Here is a 19612-nt window from a genome sequence, read left to right on the forward strand (position 1 = left end):
GAAAGGGCAGGGTGGCTGTGCCCCCCCAGGTTGAGAACCCATCTGCTAGAGCAGTGGTTCTCAATCAGGGATACGCATACCCCTGGGGATACACACAGGGGCGCCAGGTTTGTATAATTTTTGGCATTGCTCAGAATGGGTCCAAGTCCCGCCTCCCCCTACACCTGCCTAAGGCTCTGGAAGGGAGTCTGGGTGCGGGAGGTGGTTTGGGGTGGAGGCTCTGGGAGGAAGTTTGAGCACAGGCTCTGGGAGGGAGTCTGGGTGTGGGAGGGGGTTTGGGGTGCAGGCTCTGGGAGGAAGTTTGAGTGCAGGCTCTGGGAGGGAGTCTGGGTGCGGGAGGGGGTTTGGGGTGCAGGCTCTGGGAGGAAGTTTGAGTGCGGGCTCTGGGAGGGAGTCTGGGTGCGGGAGGGGATTTGGGGTGCAGGCTCTGGGAGGGAGTCTGGGTGTGGGAGGGGGTTTGGGGTGCAGACTCTGGGAGGAAGTTTGGGTGCGGGAGGGGTGCAGGCTCTGAGATGGAGTTTGGGTGCTGGGTGCAGGCTCTGGGTTGAGGCAGGAGGCTGGGGTGCAGGAGTGGTTGCGGGCTCTGGGAGGGAGTTTGGGTGCTGGGTGCAGGCTCTGGATTGAGGCAGGGGACTGGGGTGCAGGAGGGGCTGCGGGCTCTGGGAGGGAGTCTGGGTGTGGGAGGGGTTTGGGGTGCAGGCTCTGGGAGGAAGTTTGAGTGCGGGCTCTGGGAGGGAGTCTGGGTGCAGGAGGGGGTTTGGGGTGCAGGCTCTGGGAGGAAGTTTGAGTGCAGGAGAGGTGCAGGCTCTGAGATGGAGTTTGGGTGCTGGGTGCAGGCTCTGGGCTGGGATAGAGGGTTTGGGTGTGGGAGGGGGCGTGCGGCTGGTCCAAGGATGAGGAGTTTGGGGTGCAGCAAGCAGGCTGACCCTGGACTGGGGCAGGGGGACAGAGAGGAGGACTCCCCCCAGCCCTCTCCCTGCTGGCGGCAGCGAGCTCTGGGGGAGAGGAAGGGGGGCCCTCCTCACCGACCCCCAACACGACACTCATCCAAGCCCCCCCAGGCTGCTGCTCAGGAGGTCCAGCCAGGATAAGCCTCCCCCTCCCCTCCCCCGAGTCGACTCGGAGTCTCCTGCCGGGGGGCGGGGGGGAGGGCTGCCATGCGCTCCTCCCTCCTCCCTCCGCAGGCGCAGCAGCCGCCTCAGCCTGCCCCCGGCGCCGCTTCCTTGTAGCCGGCTGCGGCAGCGGCTGGCGAGGGAGCACAGTGCGGAGCTGCAGGGGGCAGCCGCCCGCTGCCCAGGGAAGGCAGGGGCGCTTGGGGGAGGTGCGCGGGGGTGGCAGCCGGGGCCGGGAGAGGTGCGTGGGGGCGGGAGGCGAGGCTGGGAGAGAGACCCGGCCCCGAACATTGGTGGAGCCGGGTCCCCTGGGCCCTGAATTTTCTCAAGCCCAGGCACCATGGGCCCATATAACTTGCCGTCCCTGGGGGTACAGGGGGCACATCAACTCATCTAGATATTTGCTTAGTTTTACAACAGACTACATAAAAAGCACTAGCAAAGTCAGTCCAAACTAACATTTCATAGAGACAATGACTTGTTTATACTGCTCTATCTACTATATCAGTGTTTCTCAATCTGGGGGTGGCAACCCCCAGGGGGGTCATGGGATGGGTTTAGGGGGGTCACAAGTTTAGGGTCGCCATTGGGGGTGGCAAGCAGGGCCCCCGCAAATCTAAGATACATGCAGAAGCTGAAGCCCAAGCCAAGCCCACTGCCTAGGTTTGCCAACTTTGTAATATTTAAAAACCGGACACTCATGCAGGAGTGCTGGACCTCTTCTGCCCTGCCTCTTCCCCCCGAGGCCCTGCCCCCCATTTGGGCCTCTTCTCCCCTTCCACTGTTGCTCACTGCTCTTCCCCTCTTCCCCGCCCAGGTCAGGAGCAATTTGCCTGCTGGGAGCTGCAGCCGCATGATGTGGGTAGGTGGCGGCCCCGGTTGAGTAGAGGCTGGTGCGGGTGATGACCTGGCACCTCCCCACCTCCCTCACCCACAGTAACTGGACTTTGGGTGTCCAGTCAGTAGATCTGACCGGACACTATCAGATCCCCTTTTCAACCAGATTTTCTGGTCGAAAACCGGGCACCCGGCCACCTTACCACCGCCCGGGGCTCAAGCTGAAGCCCGAACCCCGCCACCTGGGACTGAAATCAGGTACAATAGTCTGGAAAGGTTGAGAACCACTTGCTGCAGAGTAGATCACTCTATGAGCATTTGTTGTCGTCACTGTTGTAGCCGTGTCGGTCTCAGGATATTAGAGACACAAGATGGGTGAGGTTATATCTTTTATTGAACCAACTTCTGGTAGTGAGAGAGACCAGCTTTTGAGCTACACAGAGCTCTTCTGTCTCTGTCTGAAGAAGAGCTCTGTATGGCTCAAAAGTTTGTCTCTTTCACCCACAGAAGTTGATCCAATAAAAAAATTGGACCTCACCCATCTTGTTTCTTTCTGAGCATGTCATTTCTAGCCATGAGTAAGGGCAGAAGCTGTAATTCTTGGGTAAGCCATACACAATAGAGATGGGCGATCCAGGGACAGGAAGTAGTTTGGAGCTGTGCGATACCGTATTGTACTGACACCAATGTAGAATGGTCATTAGTGCCAGGATGTGATTACCTCTGCGATCCTGGAGGGGCTGTTGCAAACCACAGTGGGGCTCCAAGCAGCCAGAAATTCCTTGTTCCTCTGTTCAGTCCATTCCACATTCTTTCTGTCCAACTGTGAAACTGAAATACATGTTAATAACACTCTTAACTTTCCATTCTGCTTCCTGGCTTCTGCTCTCATCCCTCTTTACTGAACAAAGCCCTTTGTTTGGCCCTGATCTAGGAAAGCATTTAAGCACGTACATTATTCTAAGCAGATGAATAATCCCAGGGACTTCCGTGGGACTACTCGCCTTATGAAAGTTACAGATGTGCGTAAATGTTGTGCTGGATCAGGGCCTTGACCCCCAGAGTAAAGTGACTCTATCAAGTGGTGACTGGAATCTAGCCAAAACACTTCAGTGGCATAGAAGTGGATTAACACAGTCATGAATCGAGCCCCAGATTTGGATCCAGATTTCCAACAGCCATCAAAGTTCTGGGGCGTTCGGGGTACAGGCATCTCGAACTGAACTAATTGGTCTGATGGCATTTAATCCCCTATCATCGTGTCCCACTGACCCTTCCCATTCCCACTGACGGAATGAGCTCTACCAGTCTCAGTTTGCGGTAACGTGTGTTGCCTTTCTCTGTATTCCCCCCCTCCCCTTTCCTTTCTTTGAAATTACGGGATGACTATCAGATGATTGTTTCTAGAGCCAGTCTCAGTTTGCGGTAACGTGTGTTGCCTTTCTCTGTAGTCCCCCCCTCCCCTTTCCTTTCTTTGAAATTACGGGATGACTATCAGATGATTGTTTCTAGAGCCACAAAAAAACCAGCACTCTGTTCAAAGGAACAAATACCGAGTCAGATGCTCTACTTCTTCCTCAGGCACTATCCTGAACGGGAGCTTTGCCTGAGGAAAGTCTCTAGCATTTAGCTCCCAGGAGGGGGATTCAGATGCTCATCAGTGCTTCTCTTACTCTTTTGGCGCCACGCAATAGAGACGAGGTAATGAACAGCCCCTGCTGCCTTTGAGCTGATCGCCTTGACGGGATCCCCACAGCGGATCCCCAGCACTGCAACCAGGTGTCCGAGCCTGGTGAATGGAGACGCTTCCTAATTGTACAAAAGAGGAGAGGAGGAATCCATTACCACTGCAGGTAAAGCGGGCTGTGTCTCCTAGGCAAGGAGTCTATATCCACACAGTCCCTTTCTATAATGGGGCGTGATCCTCAGCTCTCCCTCTTCAGAAGAGGCTTGGGAGCCAGAAGAAGAATATAGGGCTCGATCCCGCACCACAGACGTCCGCTGGAGTTTTGCCACAGACTTCAGTGGGAGCAAGATCAGGATCATAATGATCTGTAACGGCTGAGGTGGACTGGAATGGAGAGGCCTCTTCCTGCAGCTCCACAAGAGGAAAGTATCCCATGGTACTAGGATGAGGAATGGAGGCAAACAGGGAACCAGCTGGGGATGAAATGTCTTCAGTCTCTAGGATTTTGAAATCTCTTTTCTCTGAAATTCATTAGATCCAACCATAGAAAAACCCGTTCTTCCTGTGCCCCCTGTTAGCTGCCTCTCCTGCATTGGAAAGAGGTGGCCTATTCCTCCAGGGCACTGGATTTATTTTCCAAGTGTATCAGACGCCAACCCATCTCAGTCAGGATGATGGACGAGCAACGAGATCGGTTTTTCCTCCGCCTATTAGGGAGCATTGCACTTTGGGGCCCATCAACATACTTCTAAGCAGGAAGTTTCTCTGGCGTGGGAGAGTGCCCTGTAGGTCTAGTTTGCAATCAGGTCACTAGAAGTCAAGAGTTACTCACATCCAGTTTGACTTCTGTGGCCACGAAGTTTAGGAGCAGTATGCTGCTCCATACAGCCCTCTCCCGCCGGCAAGCTTCCCTGGACTGCATCCAGGAGTCCATGAGCTGCAGGAAAAACAAGAGAGGTTAAAAATAACAGGGGGAAAGGGTGTATACAAGTGATCCCCAAAGGATAATCTTTATTCTGGCTGAATCATCTCACTCTTACAGATACAGGCTGCGTCTGCTTTGTGCAGACTCAAAATACACATGGAATTCTTCTCTTCGAACGGAAGCAAAGTGCATTTCTCTCTGAGGGCCCAGTCACACACCCGCTGAAGTCAATGAAAGTTTTGACATTGATCTAAGGACCGATCCAATGCCCATTGAAGTCAACGGAAAGGTCCCCAATTTGATTTCAATGAGCATTGGATCGAGCCTTTAATGGATGCAGGATTGGGTCCTATGTAAGGAAGGGAAGGGCCAAGTCTTCTCTGGACAAGCCACACAATCCAGCATTTCATTCAGCAAAATAAGAGAAGCTGGAGGAAAACTTCTATTCTTTCATGATTGCAGACTTTGGGCCAGCCCTCATGCTCTGTAGTTAGCGGCAGTCTTGGTTCCCATTGCACCCATTGGTTCTTACTGTGGGACAGCTGGAGCTGGGAGTTCTGTGGAGGCCAGGTGCCAGCCCTCACAGGGGACTAGAGTCCTGGCAGCGACCCCTCCAATTGCATCAGGAGTGGCAATGATGGGCAGTAAAGGGAATAACGTCCTCATTTGGAAAGGACACTGTGATGTAAGGGCCACCTGGAGACAGGAAAGAAACTGAGGGTAACAATGGAGGAGATTGTCAGACCTCACAGATGGAAATAGAAGACTCCCGCGTGCTACATGAACCTTGTCACATATGCCCTAATAGGAGAACCCTGTGGAGATGGGGCACTCCGTTCTTTCCTTAACTCTCCTTTCCCTTACAAGCTCTTGACAAGATTTTCCTGTTCCTCTTCCCTACCTTACCATCCTCCAACCAGCATCTCCAGATCCTGTTTACCTGCAAGATCCTCTCTAGCTCAGCCGGAAGTGGATTTTCTAAAATCAGACTCTGGAGCATCTCGTTGAGGGTCTGCAATGTTTCAATGAAGAGAACCTGAAAGGAGGGGGAACCGTTATGCTCAGCGCCACAGAGCTGTGGATTATACAAATAATTTATCTTATGGGCTTGAGGCAAGAATCACAGGGTGAAATTCTTTGGCCTGTATTATACAAGAAATCAGGCTAGATCAGGGGTGGCCAACCTGTGGCTCCGGAGCCATATGCGGCTCTTCAGAAGTTAATATGCGGCTCTTTGTATAGGCACCGACTCCGGGGCTGGAGCTACAGGCGCCAACGTTCCAATGTGCCCGGGGGTGCTCATCAGGGGCGTAGCCAGGTGGAGGGAACAGGGGCAGTGGGAAAAAAAAGGCGCCACCCGCTGCGGCGCTTTTACTGACAGGGCGGCGCTCCGGGTCTTCGGCGGCACCTCGGCGGCGGAACCTTCACTCGCTCTGTGGGTCTTCGGCGTCATTTCGGCGATGAAGCTTCAGTGCCGCCGAAGACACCCGGAGCTAGTGAAGGTCCCGCCGCCGAAGTACCGCCAAGACCCGGAGCGCCGCCCCGTCAGTAAAAGCGCCGCAGCAGGTGGCGCCTGTTTTTTTTCCTGCTCCCGGGTGAGTAAAATGAAAAAGGCGCCACTTGTGCTCGGTGGGGGAGCGGCCGCTGCCCCGCTTCCACCCTAGCTACGCTACTGGTGCTTACTGCTCAACCCCTGGCTCTGCCACAGGCTCTGCCCCCACTCCACCCCTTCCCGCCTCATCCCCTGAGCCTGCCGTGCCATCGCTCCTCCCCTCCAGAGCCTCCTGCACGCCACCAAACAGCTGATCGGGATGTGCGGAGAGGGAGGGGGAGGCGCTGATCAGCGGGGCTGCCAGAGGGCAGGAGGCGCTGGGAGTGGGGTGGGGAAGCTGATGGGGGGCTGCTGACATATTACTGTGGATCTTCAGCAATGTCCATTGGTAAATTCTGGCTCCTTCTCAGGCTCAGGTTGGCCACCCCTGGGTTAGATGATCTAATGGTCCTTTCTGGCTTCCAAGTCATAAACCAATAGAATGTATAGTTCAGACCTTGTCCTAAGACAAGGTCTATAAAAATAAGGCCAGATCCTCAATGAGGTGTAACTGCAAATAATTGCAGGTCAAAAGTAGGGACTAAAGTAAAGTTCAGGCTGAAAATGTGGCTGTATCGAGTGCCGCAGGACCCCAACTTTATTCAGCCCCTTCATACAAGAGGACCTAGCTGTGGGAGGTGCCACACACCAGAAATACCCGGTCAGTGATCAAACAATAGCCAGCCCCATTTCTGGGGCAAGCACTAAGTACGTTTTCCTCATTCCACATGCCTCATTCTAGCTTCACCACCCAGATTGGGATCCCCAGTAGTTCCCTAGTAAATTGAAAATGGATGGATCATTTTCATAATTGGGAATGTGGCAGCTACTTGCTGTATGCATGGGACGAATGATCAGGGCCACGTCACCGGGGCTAAAGTCCCCAACTGATACTCCACAATGGCGTTCCATGAGAAATTTCGCTGACAGTGTAGTCACATATCCCCAATATGGGCCCAAAGTAAGTAACAGGAAACCATTCTTGAGTTACCTTTGTGTACTGGCCGCTTATGCCCCTGATTACTCCTTGCACCTGCAATGTCATTAGAAGTGGCAGGGAAAACACGCTCTTGAGGAATGTTCTCAGCAGGACCCATCTCTGGTGGGAGCCCATGGCCTTCACCACATGCTTTTTGCTGGTAAAAGGAAGAAGCCTGGATTGGACTTTGAGGTGCTGAAGCGTAACGGAGGCATCAGATGGTGAGGACATGAACTGAGGGTTATGCTGAAGGAGCGTGAGACTAAGAGACATCTGGACTATACAAGAGAACAAGATCATGTGAACAGTAACAATGTAGAAGAGTAAGACACTGGCAAAGATTAACAGAATACAGGAAAAGCACGGGAGGGCAGGGACTGGTGACCCGAATAGTAAATCCGGCTCAGAAACGCTACAGAAGAGAGTGAAGGAAATGACTCAGCTGACACCTCCAGAAAGAAAATCATCTCAAAATGTCTGCAGAGACTCTTGGCTTTGAATCACATGTGGAGTAAAGAGGATTACAATGTTACTGGGTAGAAAATCATCAGTCAGCCATGCAATAGTCCCCCAGCTCCTCCCCAAAGAGTCCTCAGCATCTAAAGAGAAAAAGGCACGAAGTGAGGGACTGCTATTGGCAACTCTGGTCCCACCGAGCATGGAGTGAGAAGCCAGGTGTGAAGGCTGAGCAGTTAAATGAGAAGTCACGTTACCTCAGCTCGATAATGATGGCCATGGCCTGGAGCCGAATGGTGCTGGAGAGAGAGTCCCGGGGTTCTTTCTTAATCATCTCCTGTAAGTCACAAAGGGGCAAACATAGTAAATGAGACAAAAGTGCTCCCAGCATCAGTCCTACTCCCTCACACATTCATTGAGGAGGTTATACAAAGCCCTGGCATCACAGCTAACTCCGGAGGCCTCAAAAAAGGCGAAATTAGCCACAGGCTTCTCTGGAGTCTCCAATAAATCCCCAGCTAAAAGAACATCAGATATTCCAAAAGTAACAAGGAGCCCAGCCAAACCCCAGGATCTTCCTTTCTGATGGAAGAGCTCCCAGATCATGAAGCTACTCAGCCAGTGGTGTTGTCCAAAGGGATCTCATCTGTTTCTACCCAGCCACAAATTCACTCCCTCATTTCCTCATCCATCTCTGTTCACTCATCTCCTACTTCCCACCAACTAGCATCCTCTCTCTGTCCATTCACACTAATATTTCCAGTCAATCAGCACTGACCTCAATTTTACACACTGAAATAATTGCTTCAGTGTATACAACAAAGTTCTTTACAACTCTCCAGATTCCATGGACCCTAGCGTGGGGTTAGCAGCTAAGTATTCTCCACAGTTCATCAATCTTTTCCAACCAACAACACGGACCCTGTGTATATTATTTACTCACCACTATGGCTCCTGCCGTGTCTGATGCAAAGTTGTGAATAAAAAAGTCAGGCATGTTATGCCAGTCGATGCTCTTGCTGAGAACAAACAAGAGTCTTAAGAAACTTTTTTTCATAATGAAATCCTAAACCAAAATGAGAAAAAATATATATCAGGGTGAAAGGGATTTAGATAGAGAACATCATCGGGTAGAATATTCTACCTTCATTCAAAACCCCTCCACACGGAACACCTGGTAGATAAATTAACAATGTTGCAGAGCAATGAATAATCAGGATCTGAAATTGTGGTGAGTTGAGGATGATGATGTATCCGGGCAGCACCTACAATATACTGGGCTCTGTCTGCAAACAAAGGAAGACACAGGCCCAGCTCCCAAGAATTGACAGTCTAAAAAGGGTTCTGATGGCTTCCAGCAGAATGTTGGATTGTGTAGGACCTGACTGTGTGAGCTACTTGTTCAGAGAAGGGTTGGATCCAGGAGAACAAGCAGAACAGCAATGGGACTCCATGTGGAGGACTCCACACAGGGCCTGTTTTCTGTAGGACAAGTAGCCAGATGTAGCGTGACCATGTGTAATAAATGAAGGGGGGGGGGCTCCCTTTTATGAACACCCAGCCAGCCAGTTAGCTATAAAGTCCCTCTTGGTAGCTGTTCTCTGCTTGCTTTACCTGTAAAGGGTTAACAAAGTTCCCCAGCTAAAGGAAAAGGAGTGGGCACCTGACCAAAAGATCCAATGGGAGGGCTAAAACTTTTTAAAATGGGGAAAAAACTTCTCTTTGTCTGTGTCTGTTCTCTGGAGACAGGACACGGAGCAGCAATTCTGTGTAAGGCTGGAACCAGGTATGAAAATTCATCTTCCATACCGAGAAAAATCATTGGACAGGGAATGTTTAACTAGACGCGATCAGGTTTATTTCTTTATTTTGGCTTGTGGATCTCCTCTGTGCTAACCCCAGATACTTTTGTTTTGCTTGTAACCTTGAAGCTGAACCTCAAGAGAGCTATCTTGATGCTTAATTTTTGTAATTGTTTTCTTTTAAGATCTAGCAAAAAGCCTAAGTTCCAGATGTACTTTCTTCCTTTTTGTTTTTAACAAAATTTACCTTTTTTAAGAACAGAATTGGATTTTTGGTGTCCTAAGAGGTTTGTGCATGTTGTTTAATTAGCAGGTGGCAACAGCAGATTTCCTTTGTTTTCTTTCTCAGCTCTTCCCCGGAGGGTGCGGGGGGATTTGAAAGGGCTTGAGGATACCCCACAGGGAAGAATTCCCAAGTGCTCCTTCCTGGGTCCAAGGGGTTTTTTTGCATTTGGGTGGTGGCAGCGTTTACCAAGACAAGGTCAGAGAAAAGCTGTAACCTTGGGAGTGTAATACAAGCCTGGAGTGGCAAGTATTGATTTTTTAAATCCTTGCCAGCCTCCACCTTCTGCACTCGAAGTGCCAGAGTAGGGATTCAGCCTTGACACCATGTGTATAAGCGACAAAGCTGGACCCATTTGTTTTGTCAGTGAAGGTCTAAGGGTACGTCTTCACTACCTGCCGGATCAGCGGGTAGTAATCGATCTATCGAGGATCGATTTATCGTGTCTCGTCTAGACGCGATAAATCGATCCCCGAACGCGCTCCCTGTCGACTCCGGAACTCCACCAGAGCGAGAGGCGGAAGCGGAATCAACGGGGGAGCCGCGGCCATCGATTCCGCGCTGTGAGGACCCGAGGTAAATCGATCTAAGATATGTCGACTTCAGCTACTCTATTCTCGAAGCTGAAGTTGCGTATCTTAGATCGATCCCCCCCCAGTGTAGACCAGCCCTGAGAGAGGAGCAGTCGCCAGGGGAGACCTTGGGTGGAAATGTCTCGTCCTTGAGTCCAACGGATAGTGTGAGGCAGGGGGGTAGCCGGGCAAGAATCTACTGAAACTAGCACAGAGTGGTGGGAAATCCCTGCAAATCAAGGATACCACCGACAAACAGGGCATGAGATCACCAAAGAGTTTGTGGGATGTATCTGGAGAAGGCACCTAATATGTATAATAGGAGAAAAGCATCCAGAGGCTGGATTGTCTGGAGTAAGTGAAAGAAGAAAGGTTGAGTGCTGTAGGCAAAGGGTTTGAAGAGAAGTCAGACCCTATGTGATAAACCTTCTGGGATGTCCCAGGCTGGGTCAGGTGGGACGGACAGCGTGAGGGGACACTAGTTTACAGATTAGATGGAGAAGGTTTATACCTCTTTGTTACTATTGAAGTAGTCAACAGTGTTTCTCCATGATTCCAGCAGGAGCATGGCTCCCTCCATAGCACAGCCATGCTGCTCACGTCCACTTTCATCCGCCTCCCAAATAATCTCCATGCACGAGATATCTGGGACTAATAAGAAAGAAGGAATGACAGAAAGAAAGAAATTACTGCCATTGCTGGTTAAAGGGGAACGAACGCGCCCTGAGGTGTCATTCATGGACTGATTGGTGCCCAAAAGACAGTTCATTTAAACCAAAGAAAGGACACGGTCTGTCTGTCTTGGGGTTGTATACTGCTGCCCATCACCGTGGTATCTGGGCTCCTTCCAGCTAAAATCAATGAGCAATAGCGAAGTTCCTAGTGGAAAGCGTGGCGTCACTGGCACATCTCCCTTTTTGGGGTAAGATATCTCTGCTCTGGGTAGGGTTATCTTTTGTTTGTTGGTTTGATTGGTTTGATTCCTACCGTTTGTTTTGAATAGGGCTAGACATCTATATCCTGCTTGAGCAGGGGAGAAGTGAAGGAAACTGTGATGCTGGTGAAATAAGCCACTGACTCTCAAAGCAAGAGAGATTGGTGTGATCAAAATCAGAATCAAATTGGGGATTCCTTAAAAAACAAAAACAAAATAAGAGAGACCCAGAATGAGACTCCTTTGCACTTCTATGGAGTTTTTCAGTGGAGGATCTCCAAATGGCTTTTAAAGGTGGGCCGGTATTATTACCACCATTTTTATGGCCGGAGAAACCATGGCACAGGGAGGTGAAGTGACTGGCTCAGTCAAACAGCAGGTCACTGGCAATGCTGGGAATAGAAGATAGTTCTCCTGACTCCAGTCATATCCTCTACCCCCTTTATTTCTTGGATAAATGTTATTGATTCATTATGCAATAAATATCTTGTGCTCTCTGATTGGACATGAATGAGCACAGACCCAAAGAAATACCAGGACTCGCTGTACTGTATAGGGCCAACCAAATAATAGATTTGTCCGACAGCATGAACATTAGCCAGCCAAATATGGCTGAATAGGACTGGCTGATGCTCTTGCAATTAGGATTCAGTTCACATATCCTGCTTTGCCGCCGTCAGCAGCATGGGAAAGCAGCTAGGAGCTCGTGATGGGTGGAACAGCCAGGATAACATCCTCCCAAGGGAAGTGGTGGAAGCCCCATTGCTTAAGTCTGTGGTTTTCAGGTTGGCCACTTATTCAAAGTCAAAGAATTTTGCCTTTACAATCACTATAAGAGTTAGAAATGTGTCATTGCTAACAACATTAGCCCTACAGAATTCACCTGCACGTGTGTTGTGAGAGGTTGGCCAAGAATATTTGACCTTGAAGGGTAAAGGTGTGCAGGGAGTGGGGGAGCAAGATTATTTTTGCTTTAGGTTATAATACAATTTTCAATGCCTCCTGACTCCCTTGATTGCTCTGTGTAATCATCTGGGGTCAAGACCCACTGTTTGAGACACGTTGGCTAAAGACATTTAAAACTAGACTGGACTAAACCAGGGCTGAGCGTGGGATGGGCCGCGGTGGCCTGGCATATTGGCTTCTTTTTTCTAATGCCTTTTTGTTCTGCAGCATCTAAGCTTTCATTTAGAAACAATGTAAGTCTCTAGCTGTTATTTAAGATTTTTAGTACAGTAATGCCTACGGACTCTCCAACAGCAGGGCCCTATTGTGGAGAGGCACCAGCTGGGCCCAGAGTGTGTGTGGGGGTGTCTCCTTTGCACACTTCTGGGTGCAGAGGCGTGGCCACACCTAGGCCCCATTTTACTCCCTCCCCATTCCTCCTTATGGTTCCTGAGAGAGATGTACCTGCCAGAGCAGTGGAAAGAGGCCTTAGTGTAATGAGAACCAGGCTCTAGGATCCAGAAATAGGACTCCCATTCCAACCCAGGTATTGGGCTAGTCAGTCATCCCTAGTGTTGTATTGTTCTGCCTGCTCCAAGCAATGACTTCACTACAAGGGTAAGAAAGAGAAGGGAGAGCAGTGTGTGGTGGAGAGAAATAGAAACTGCCCTTCCTCTTCCAGCAGCCAGAGGTTCCCAGAGAAATACAGGCTCTGGGGGCATCATCACCTCCACCAGTGCTGGAGAGCCTTAGAAATACAGGGGTCTGACCATCACCCTGGTCTAGTGTTTGTATCAGGGCTTGTAAGTATTGTGTTCACACTGGGGATGGAAGGACCTCACGGAGATCCAGCATTTACCAAACTGGTCCTGATTCAGGAACACTGTCTCCTGTCATTCCAGTCTCTGGGAGATTCTGGGATGATTAGTACTGGGACTGATTACTGCTAGCTCATTATTTATTTGTCAATCTCCAGCAGTGATCTCTGCCCCCCGTGCAGAACAGAGGGCTGCCCTCGAGCTGCATGCAGACTCAGCCATGGAAGAGCGCCGTCCACCCACTAGCAAAGCCATGCGGCCACATCTATTTGTTCTCCCCTCCTCCACTTTTTCCATGTTTCCCCCCCCCCCTCTGTGCCTTGTCTTCAGTTTTCCCTAAGTGGAACACAAACCCAAGAGCCTTTGGGATCACTGCAAATCTTTGAACACATGGGGGTTGAGACTGAGTTTGCCTCCCTTCATTCCCACCCCTTAGCGCATCCTTAGCCTTTCCTTTTACCTGTAGTGACAGTTCGGGGATATCGCGTCTTGCCTCTCTTCACTTTTTGGCAGATTCGCTTTAGACACCTTAGGATGGGCCCACTCTGCTTAGGAACCACCTTGGCTGGGCCATCTTGAGTATCTTCTCGAGCCAGCTCCGGCTCACGCTGACTCCCACTGGAATGTTCCTCTCTTCCCAAGGTGGACGTGCCCTCAGCAGCCGCGTCCTCCTCCTTCTCCTCCCTTGGCAAGCTGTGCACGTCCATTCTGCAACAAGTCAGGAAGGGTGGCCAGTTTTGTTTCAGTCGATCTTATTGTCTGCGGGACAATTTCCAGCCTGAAGCTAGTGAGAATGTGTGCGTCGTCCTCCAGCTAAAAATGTGAGCCACAGACAGCAGAGCCCGAGAACTGGGGCCCAGATCCTCAAAGGTATGGAGTTTCCTAACTTCCATGGAAATCAATGGCAGTTAGGAGCTTAAATACCTCTGAGAATCTGGGCCTGGGACCCTGCACCCCCTGCCAATCCCCCCACCAAGTGTATCTCTACACTTGCAGCTGGGGGTGTGATACCCAGCTCGCATACACATATTCGCACTGGCTTGCTAAAATAGCACTGTAGCAAGGATAGCATGGACAGCGGTGAGAGGGGCTAGCCACCCCGAGTACAACCCCACCCGGACCCTATGAGTACGTACTCCGGCGGTTAGCCCAAGCCACTGCCTGAACTGTCGCAGCCACGCTGCTATTTAACACGCTAGCTTGATGACAGCTAGCGCAGGGATGTCTCCTCAAGCAGGGAATCGCACCCTGCTTCGTCCTGCCTCAGCATAGGGGGCTGGACTTGATGATTTCTTGAGGAGCCGTCCAGCCCCACAGTTCTGCGATTCTACAAAATGAGAAGTAGCTGGGGCCAGATGAAAGGTTGGTGCCAGAACCTCAGTTGAGAATTGCCTTCCTTTTTAGCATGTAAATGCTCAGCTGTAATGAATCTAGTTCTTTTAAATACAGAAATAAATCCTCGACTCAAATTGTATATTAGCAAAGGTTTGGGGGTTCCTTTTGGAACTTTGTTGTTTTAATAAAGTCAATAAATATACTCAAAACTATGCAAAGGATAAGCAGTGTGGTCTAATGGTTTGAGTATGGGACTGGAAACCAGAAATAGATTTCTCATCCTGGCTTTGCCACTCACTCACTGTGTGATACTGGGCAACTCACGTCCCCGCCCCGTGCCTCAGTTTCCCCATGTACCAAAAAGAGATGATACTGACCCTTCTGTACCTCCCAGGGATGAGGAAGGTTACTTAGTTAATGTTTGTAAAGAGAAAAGAGGCGACAAAACTAATCTGACACAATGACGGCACCAAGAGTGGAATTATAAAGCACCTAAAAATCCAAACAAATATATATGTATCACAATATTTGCCAACCCAAAATTCAGTTATGGTGCTTCTAAAAAAACTCACATTGAACACTGTCCATCGCATATGCGTTTCATTTGAATAATACATTTGTTGAGTCAGATCCGCAGCTGCTAGAAATCAGAATACTTCATTCAAGTCAATGGAGCTGTCCATTTATAGCAGCTGAAGATCTGGCCCATAAAACCCAACACATTTTAAGCCCGAAGTTTACTTGCTTTAGAAGTTGGGACTCTTAACTAATTTCACAATCATTGGTTTCCTCCAATACTTGAGCTATGAACAAAGATGGAGAAAGAAGTTCACAAAGCTAAGATTACAGGCTTGATGGTCATCAATCAATATCACAATATACTTCTTAGTCTAGTGGGCAACACAAAGTTTAGCTGTATTCAAAATATCACATTGTGCTCCAATATTACTTAAATCCTCTGTCAAAGATTTAAATTTTAATCTACATGCTTGCGCTCAGGGGAGGCTCTAGCTTTTTTGCCACCCTAAGCATGGCAGGCAGGCTGCCTTCGGCGGTGCGCCTGCGGGAGGTCCACTGGTCCCGCAGATTTGGCGTACCCGCCGCCGAATTACCGCCAAATCCACGGGACCGGTGGACCTCCCACAGGCGCGCCGCCGAAGGCAGCCTGACTGCCACCCTCGCAGCGACCGGCAGGGCACCCCCCGCGGCTTGCCGCTTCAGGTACGCGCTTGGAGCGGTGGTGCCTGGAGCCGCCGCTGCTTGTGCTCCACTGGAGACAGCAGGAAAAATTACAGCTCTTCACATTCATTGCAAAATTTCATCGCACTCTCCAAGGCTCTGGATTTTAGTGGGATGTAAGAGGTACATGATTTTTTGCTGACCCTCAGCCAGGGGGAGAATTGTACCCTGTCATAACTATAAAGGGAAGGGTAACAGCTATCCTGTGTACAGTACTATAAAATCCCTCCTGGCCAGAGACTCCAAAATCCTTTTCCCTGTAAAGGGTTAAGAAGCTCAGGTAACCTGGCTGGCATCTGACCCAAAGGACCAATAAGGGGACAAGATACTTTCAAATCTTGGGGGGTGGGAGGCTTTTGTTTGTGCTCTTTGTTTGGGAAGTTGTTCGCTCTTGGGACTGAGAGGGACCAGACATCAATCCAGGTTCTCCACATCTTTCTAAACAAGTCTCTCCTATTTCAAACTTGTAAGTAAATAGCCAGGCAAGGCGTGTTAGTTTTCCTTTGTTTTCTCAACTTGTAAATGTACCTTTTACTAGAGTGTTTATCTTTGTTTGCTATACTTTGAACCTGAGGCTAGAGGGAGGTCCTCTGAGCTCTTTAAGTTTGATTACCCTGTAAAGTTATTTTCCATACTGATTTTACAGAGATGATTTTTACCTTTTTCTTTAATTAAAAGCCTTCTTTTTAAGAACCTGATTGATTTTTCCTTGTTTTTAGATCCAAGGGGGTTGGATCTGTATTCACCAGGAGTTGGTGAAAGGAAGGAAGGGGTATGGTTAATTTCTCCTTGTTTTAAGATCCTAGGGGGGTTGGAACTGTATTCACAAGGAGTTGGTGGGAGAAGGAGGGGGAATGGTTCATTTCTCCCTGCCTTAAGATCCAAGGGGTTTGGATCTGTATTCACTAAGGAATTGGTGAAGAGTTTCTCAAGGCTTCCCAGGGAAGGGAATCCATTTGGGAATGGTGGCAGCGGACCAGATCTAAGCTGGTAGTTAAGCTTAGAAGTCTTCATGCAGGCCCCCACATTTGTACCCTAAAGTTCAAAGTGGGGAAGCAGCCTTGACACACCCCCAAAAGCAGTAAAGAGCATGTATATGTATCTCCTCATTCCTTCCTAATCCTGGAAAATTTTAAACATTGAAATGGGCAGCGCAAAACCAAAATGATCTGCCATAGTGGGGAAAGGAAATGTTATTCTTCATCCAAGATGGAGAATTATGGAGAATCAACTTGAAGGCAGATTTTAAGGGCCATGTCTCGAGCCCAATTGCTGCCTCTCATGCCAGCTGTGAGGGTGAGGCCACAGAATGGGGATCAGCTTCCCTAAATCTCCAGGAACTGAAGTGGAAATCCCCTACTGTCCATTCTGCACCTGGAGGAAATAATGCCATAGCAAAGAGCCTCTCCTTTCCACACTCTGCTGCAGGGACAGCAGGAGCCATCTTTTTATTGGGCCTATATCTGGGCCTGATCCAAGCCCACTGAAGTTAGTGGGCGACTCCCCTGATTGTGTCCTCTGGGGTCTGTGCGTATGGAGCTCGTCTACAGATGAATGGAGGCCTGGAACAGAACCCACTTCCTTTCATTCTCCACTTCAGGGACAAGGGCCCTGTGTGAGATCCTAGAACAGGGTCCCAGAGAGGGATCAGTGGAAGAGACTCCCAGAGGGGGCAAGTCTTTCTAGGGATCTCAGTGATCTCCGGAAGTCCCTGCTGGGTTAATGAAATATAACCTTACCATGCAGCCTTATCAACTCTGGAGTTATTCCCTATCTGCCACAATTTTTACAGCTGAACTAAAGAATTGAGTGTAAGAGAGAGGTAGGGCACAAGTAGCCCCTGATCAGACAGCTGGATTCCCTCCTGGATTCTGTTAGGATGGCACTTTTCATGCCAGAGCGAGAGAGACATAAAATGAGAGATTCTCAAAGGTATTTAGGCTCCTAACTCCCATGGATTTCAGTGGGAGTTAAGTGCCTAAATACCTTTGAGGTTCTGGGCCAAAAAAACGAATTTAATTTGGTGACCCTTTTCAAACAGAATTTAAGCAAAATGGGTCTCTGTTGGTAAGAGGTAGGACAGCCATGGGGAGTAAGAAAGCCCACTTACTTTTTTCCCCTCAGTAATAGATTCGATCTTGGATCTGAAATCGACTTTAGCCAGCACAATACCCAGCCTCTCCTTCTGTCCAAGTAAAAGCAACTGACACTGAGGGCCAACTGACCCAGTGTTCAAATCACAGCATTGTGAGGTCACACTGCAGCACTTATGTCATTGTTGCCATGAACACGGGTGGGTAATAAAGGAAGGACCAAGAGTTGTTAACCATATAAGCGACATAAAGTATTATGGAGTGCCTGGTGGCGACTCCAGTTAAGGTTAAGGTTTTGTCTAAAATGGGGCATAAATTCCTGCTTTTCCCTATGAGCAGGTGGTTAACCAGTATGGATTAACCTTTACTCTGACCTTTACTCAGTCAGGGAGTTAGGCTCCTAACTCCCATGGATTTCAGTGGGAGTTAAGTGCCTAAATACCTTTGAGGTTCTGGGCCAAAAAAAACGAATTTAATTTGGTGACCCTTTTCAAACAGAATTTAAGCAAAGTGGGTCTCTGTTGGTCAGAGGTAGGACAGCCATGGGGAGTAAGAAAGCCCACTTACTTTTTTCCCCTCTGTAATAGATTCGATCTTGGATCTGAAATCGACTTTAGCCAGCACAATACCCAGCCTCTCCTTCTGTCCAAGTAAAAGCAACTGACACTGAGGGCCAACTGACCCAGTGTTCAAATCACAGCATTGTGAGGTCACACTGCAGCACTTATGTCATTGTTGCCATGAACACGGGCGGGTAATAAAGGAAGGACCAAGGGTTGTTAACCATATAAGCGACATAAAGTATTATGGAGGTGCCTGGTGGCGACTCCAGTTAAGGTTAAGGTTTTGTCTAAAATGGGGCATAAATTCCTGCTTTTCCCTATGAGCAGGTGGTTAACCAGTATGGATTAACCTTTACTCTGACCTTTACTCAGTCAGGGAGTTAGGCACATAAATACCTGCAAAACTCTGGGCCCAACTGCCACTCACAACTTCCCCTGAAGATGGTGGCCTCATTGGTTCTAACTGTCGACATTCCTATGCTGCTCATAGACATTGTGGATGCTCCATCCAGCTGGATGGTGTACACAATGATACCATCCAAGTAGAAGAAACATCTGCTTAAGTCATTAATCTCTGAGAGGCAGCAGGCCCCTGAGTCATCCCAAAAAGCTGAACTGAACTATAATGATGCAGCCCAATAGTGAAGGTTATCTTTATGCAGAACTTCCGTAAGAGAACCTGGCAATATCCACTGGGCAAATCCAGAGTAATGGATTCCTGAGCACCCCCAAATTGGTCCAGAACATCATCAATCTGTAGGATTGGCGGTGTATGTTTTTTGTAACAGTATTTAGCTGTCTAACAACCCCACAAAAGCAGTGTACTTTATCTTCCCTTGTGACTAGAAAAACTGGTGATGTCCATGAGATGGCCAAATCACTCTCTTTTTCACCTGTAACAGGTTTTCTACTGTCTTGGCACAGCTGTGCAAGAGGGTCTCTGTTTATGGGGTGTACATCTCGATGTATCGATATAGTGCTGTCAAATGAGCCCATCCCAGCTTGGCGGTAAGTCCTATAATTAAGATGCCTTTGTAATTGGACAACAGGATATTCACATCCTCCAAGGGCACTGTTGTATCAGTCACAGAAGATGAAATTGATACATTGGTGTTAGTGTGTAATTCAGCACGATCTTCATCTCACCCTGATGTTTGATTACGCACATGGAATCGCCATCGGATTCCAGTCTACAAAAATCTACTCCCAAACTGGACCATATCAGTGACCACAAAGGGGTGTCCCCTACTGAGGCACCAATATGTACAGTGAGATCTGCCTTGCCTTTAACTGACAATTCTTGGCCCTCAGTTCCGTGGACAGGAAGCTGATGAGAATAGGTCAGGGGGATATTTGCTCAAAGTTCTCAAGTCACTAGAGAAACAGCAGCTCCCATAGCCACTAAACCAGGCAGCAGCTGTCTGATTCACAGTGACCCATA

General features: G+C 49.1%; 2 protein-coding genes across 3 annotated transcripts in view; both read right to left on the bottom strand.

Moving 5' to 3' along the window:
- LOC135974151 (serine/arginine repetitive matrix protein 2-like) overlaps positions 1-289 on the bottom strand; it is a 994828-nt gene extending 994539 nt beyond the window's left edge. Inside the window, exon 1 of the mRNA XM_065560909.1 lies at positions 95-289. The gene's annotated coding sequence lies outside the window, so the exon portion shown is untranslated. The remainder of the gene's footprint in view (positions 1-94) is intronic.
- Positions 1-19612, bottom strand: part of LOC135974150 (maestro heat-like repeat-containing protein family member 7) — a 105750-nt gene that overhangs the window by 24450 nt on the left and 61688 nt on the right. Inside the window, exons 2-10 of one of the 2 annotated variants that reach the window (XM_065560906.1) lie at positions 13402-13649; positions 10756-10895; positions 8531-8653; positions 7845-7924; positions 7144-7288; positions 5502-5597; positions 4469-4573; positions 3623-3758; positions 2671-2780 (exon numbers count right to left, since the gene is read on the bottom strand). In XM_065560906.1, the coding sequence (XP_065416978.1) occupies positions 2671-2780; positions 3623-3758; positions 4469-4573; positions 5502-5597; positions 7144-7288; positions 7845-7924; positions 8531-8653; positions 10756-10895; positions 13402-13649 (1183 nt within the window). Of the gene's footprint in view, positions 1-2670; positions 2781-3622; positions 3759-4468; positions 4574-5501; positions 5598-7143; positions 7289-7844; positions 7925-8530; positions 8654-10755; positions 10896-13401; positions 13650-19612 lie in introns of those variants that run through there. The other variant, XM_065560901.1, reaches the window with a different exon arrangement.

The sequence above is a fragment of the Chrysemys picta genome, chromosome 11, assembly GCF_011386835.1.
Source record: "Chrysemys picta bellii isolate R12L10 chromosome 11, ASM1138683v2, whole genome shotgun sequence".
NCBI classification, from domain to species: Eukaryota; Metazoa; Chordata; order Testudines; family Emydidae; genus Chrysemys; species Chrysemys picta.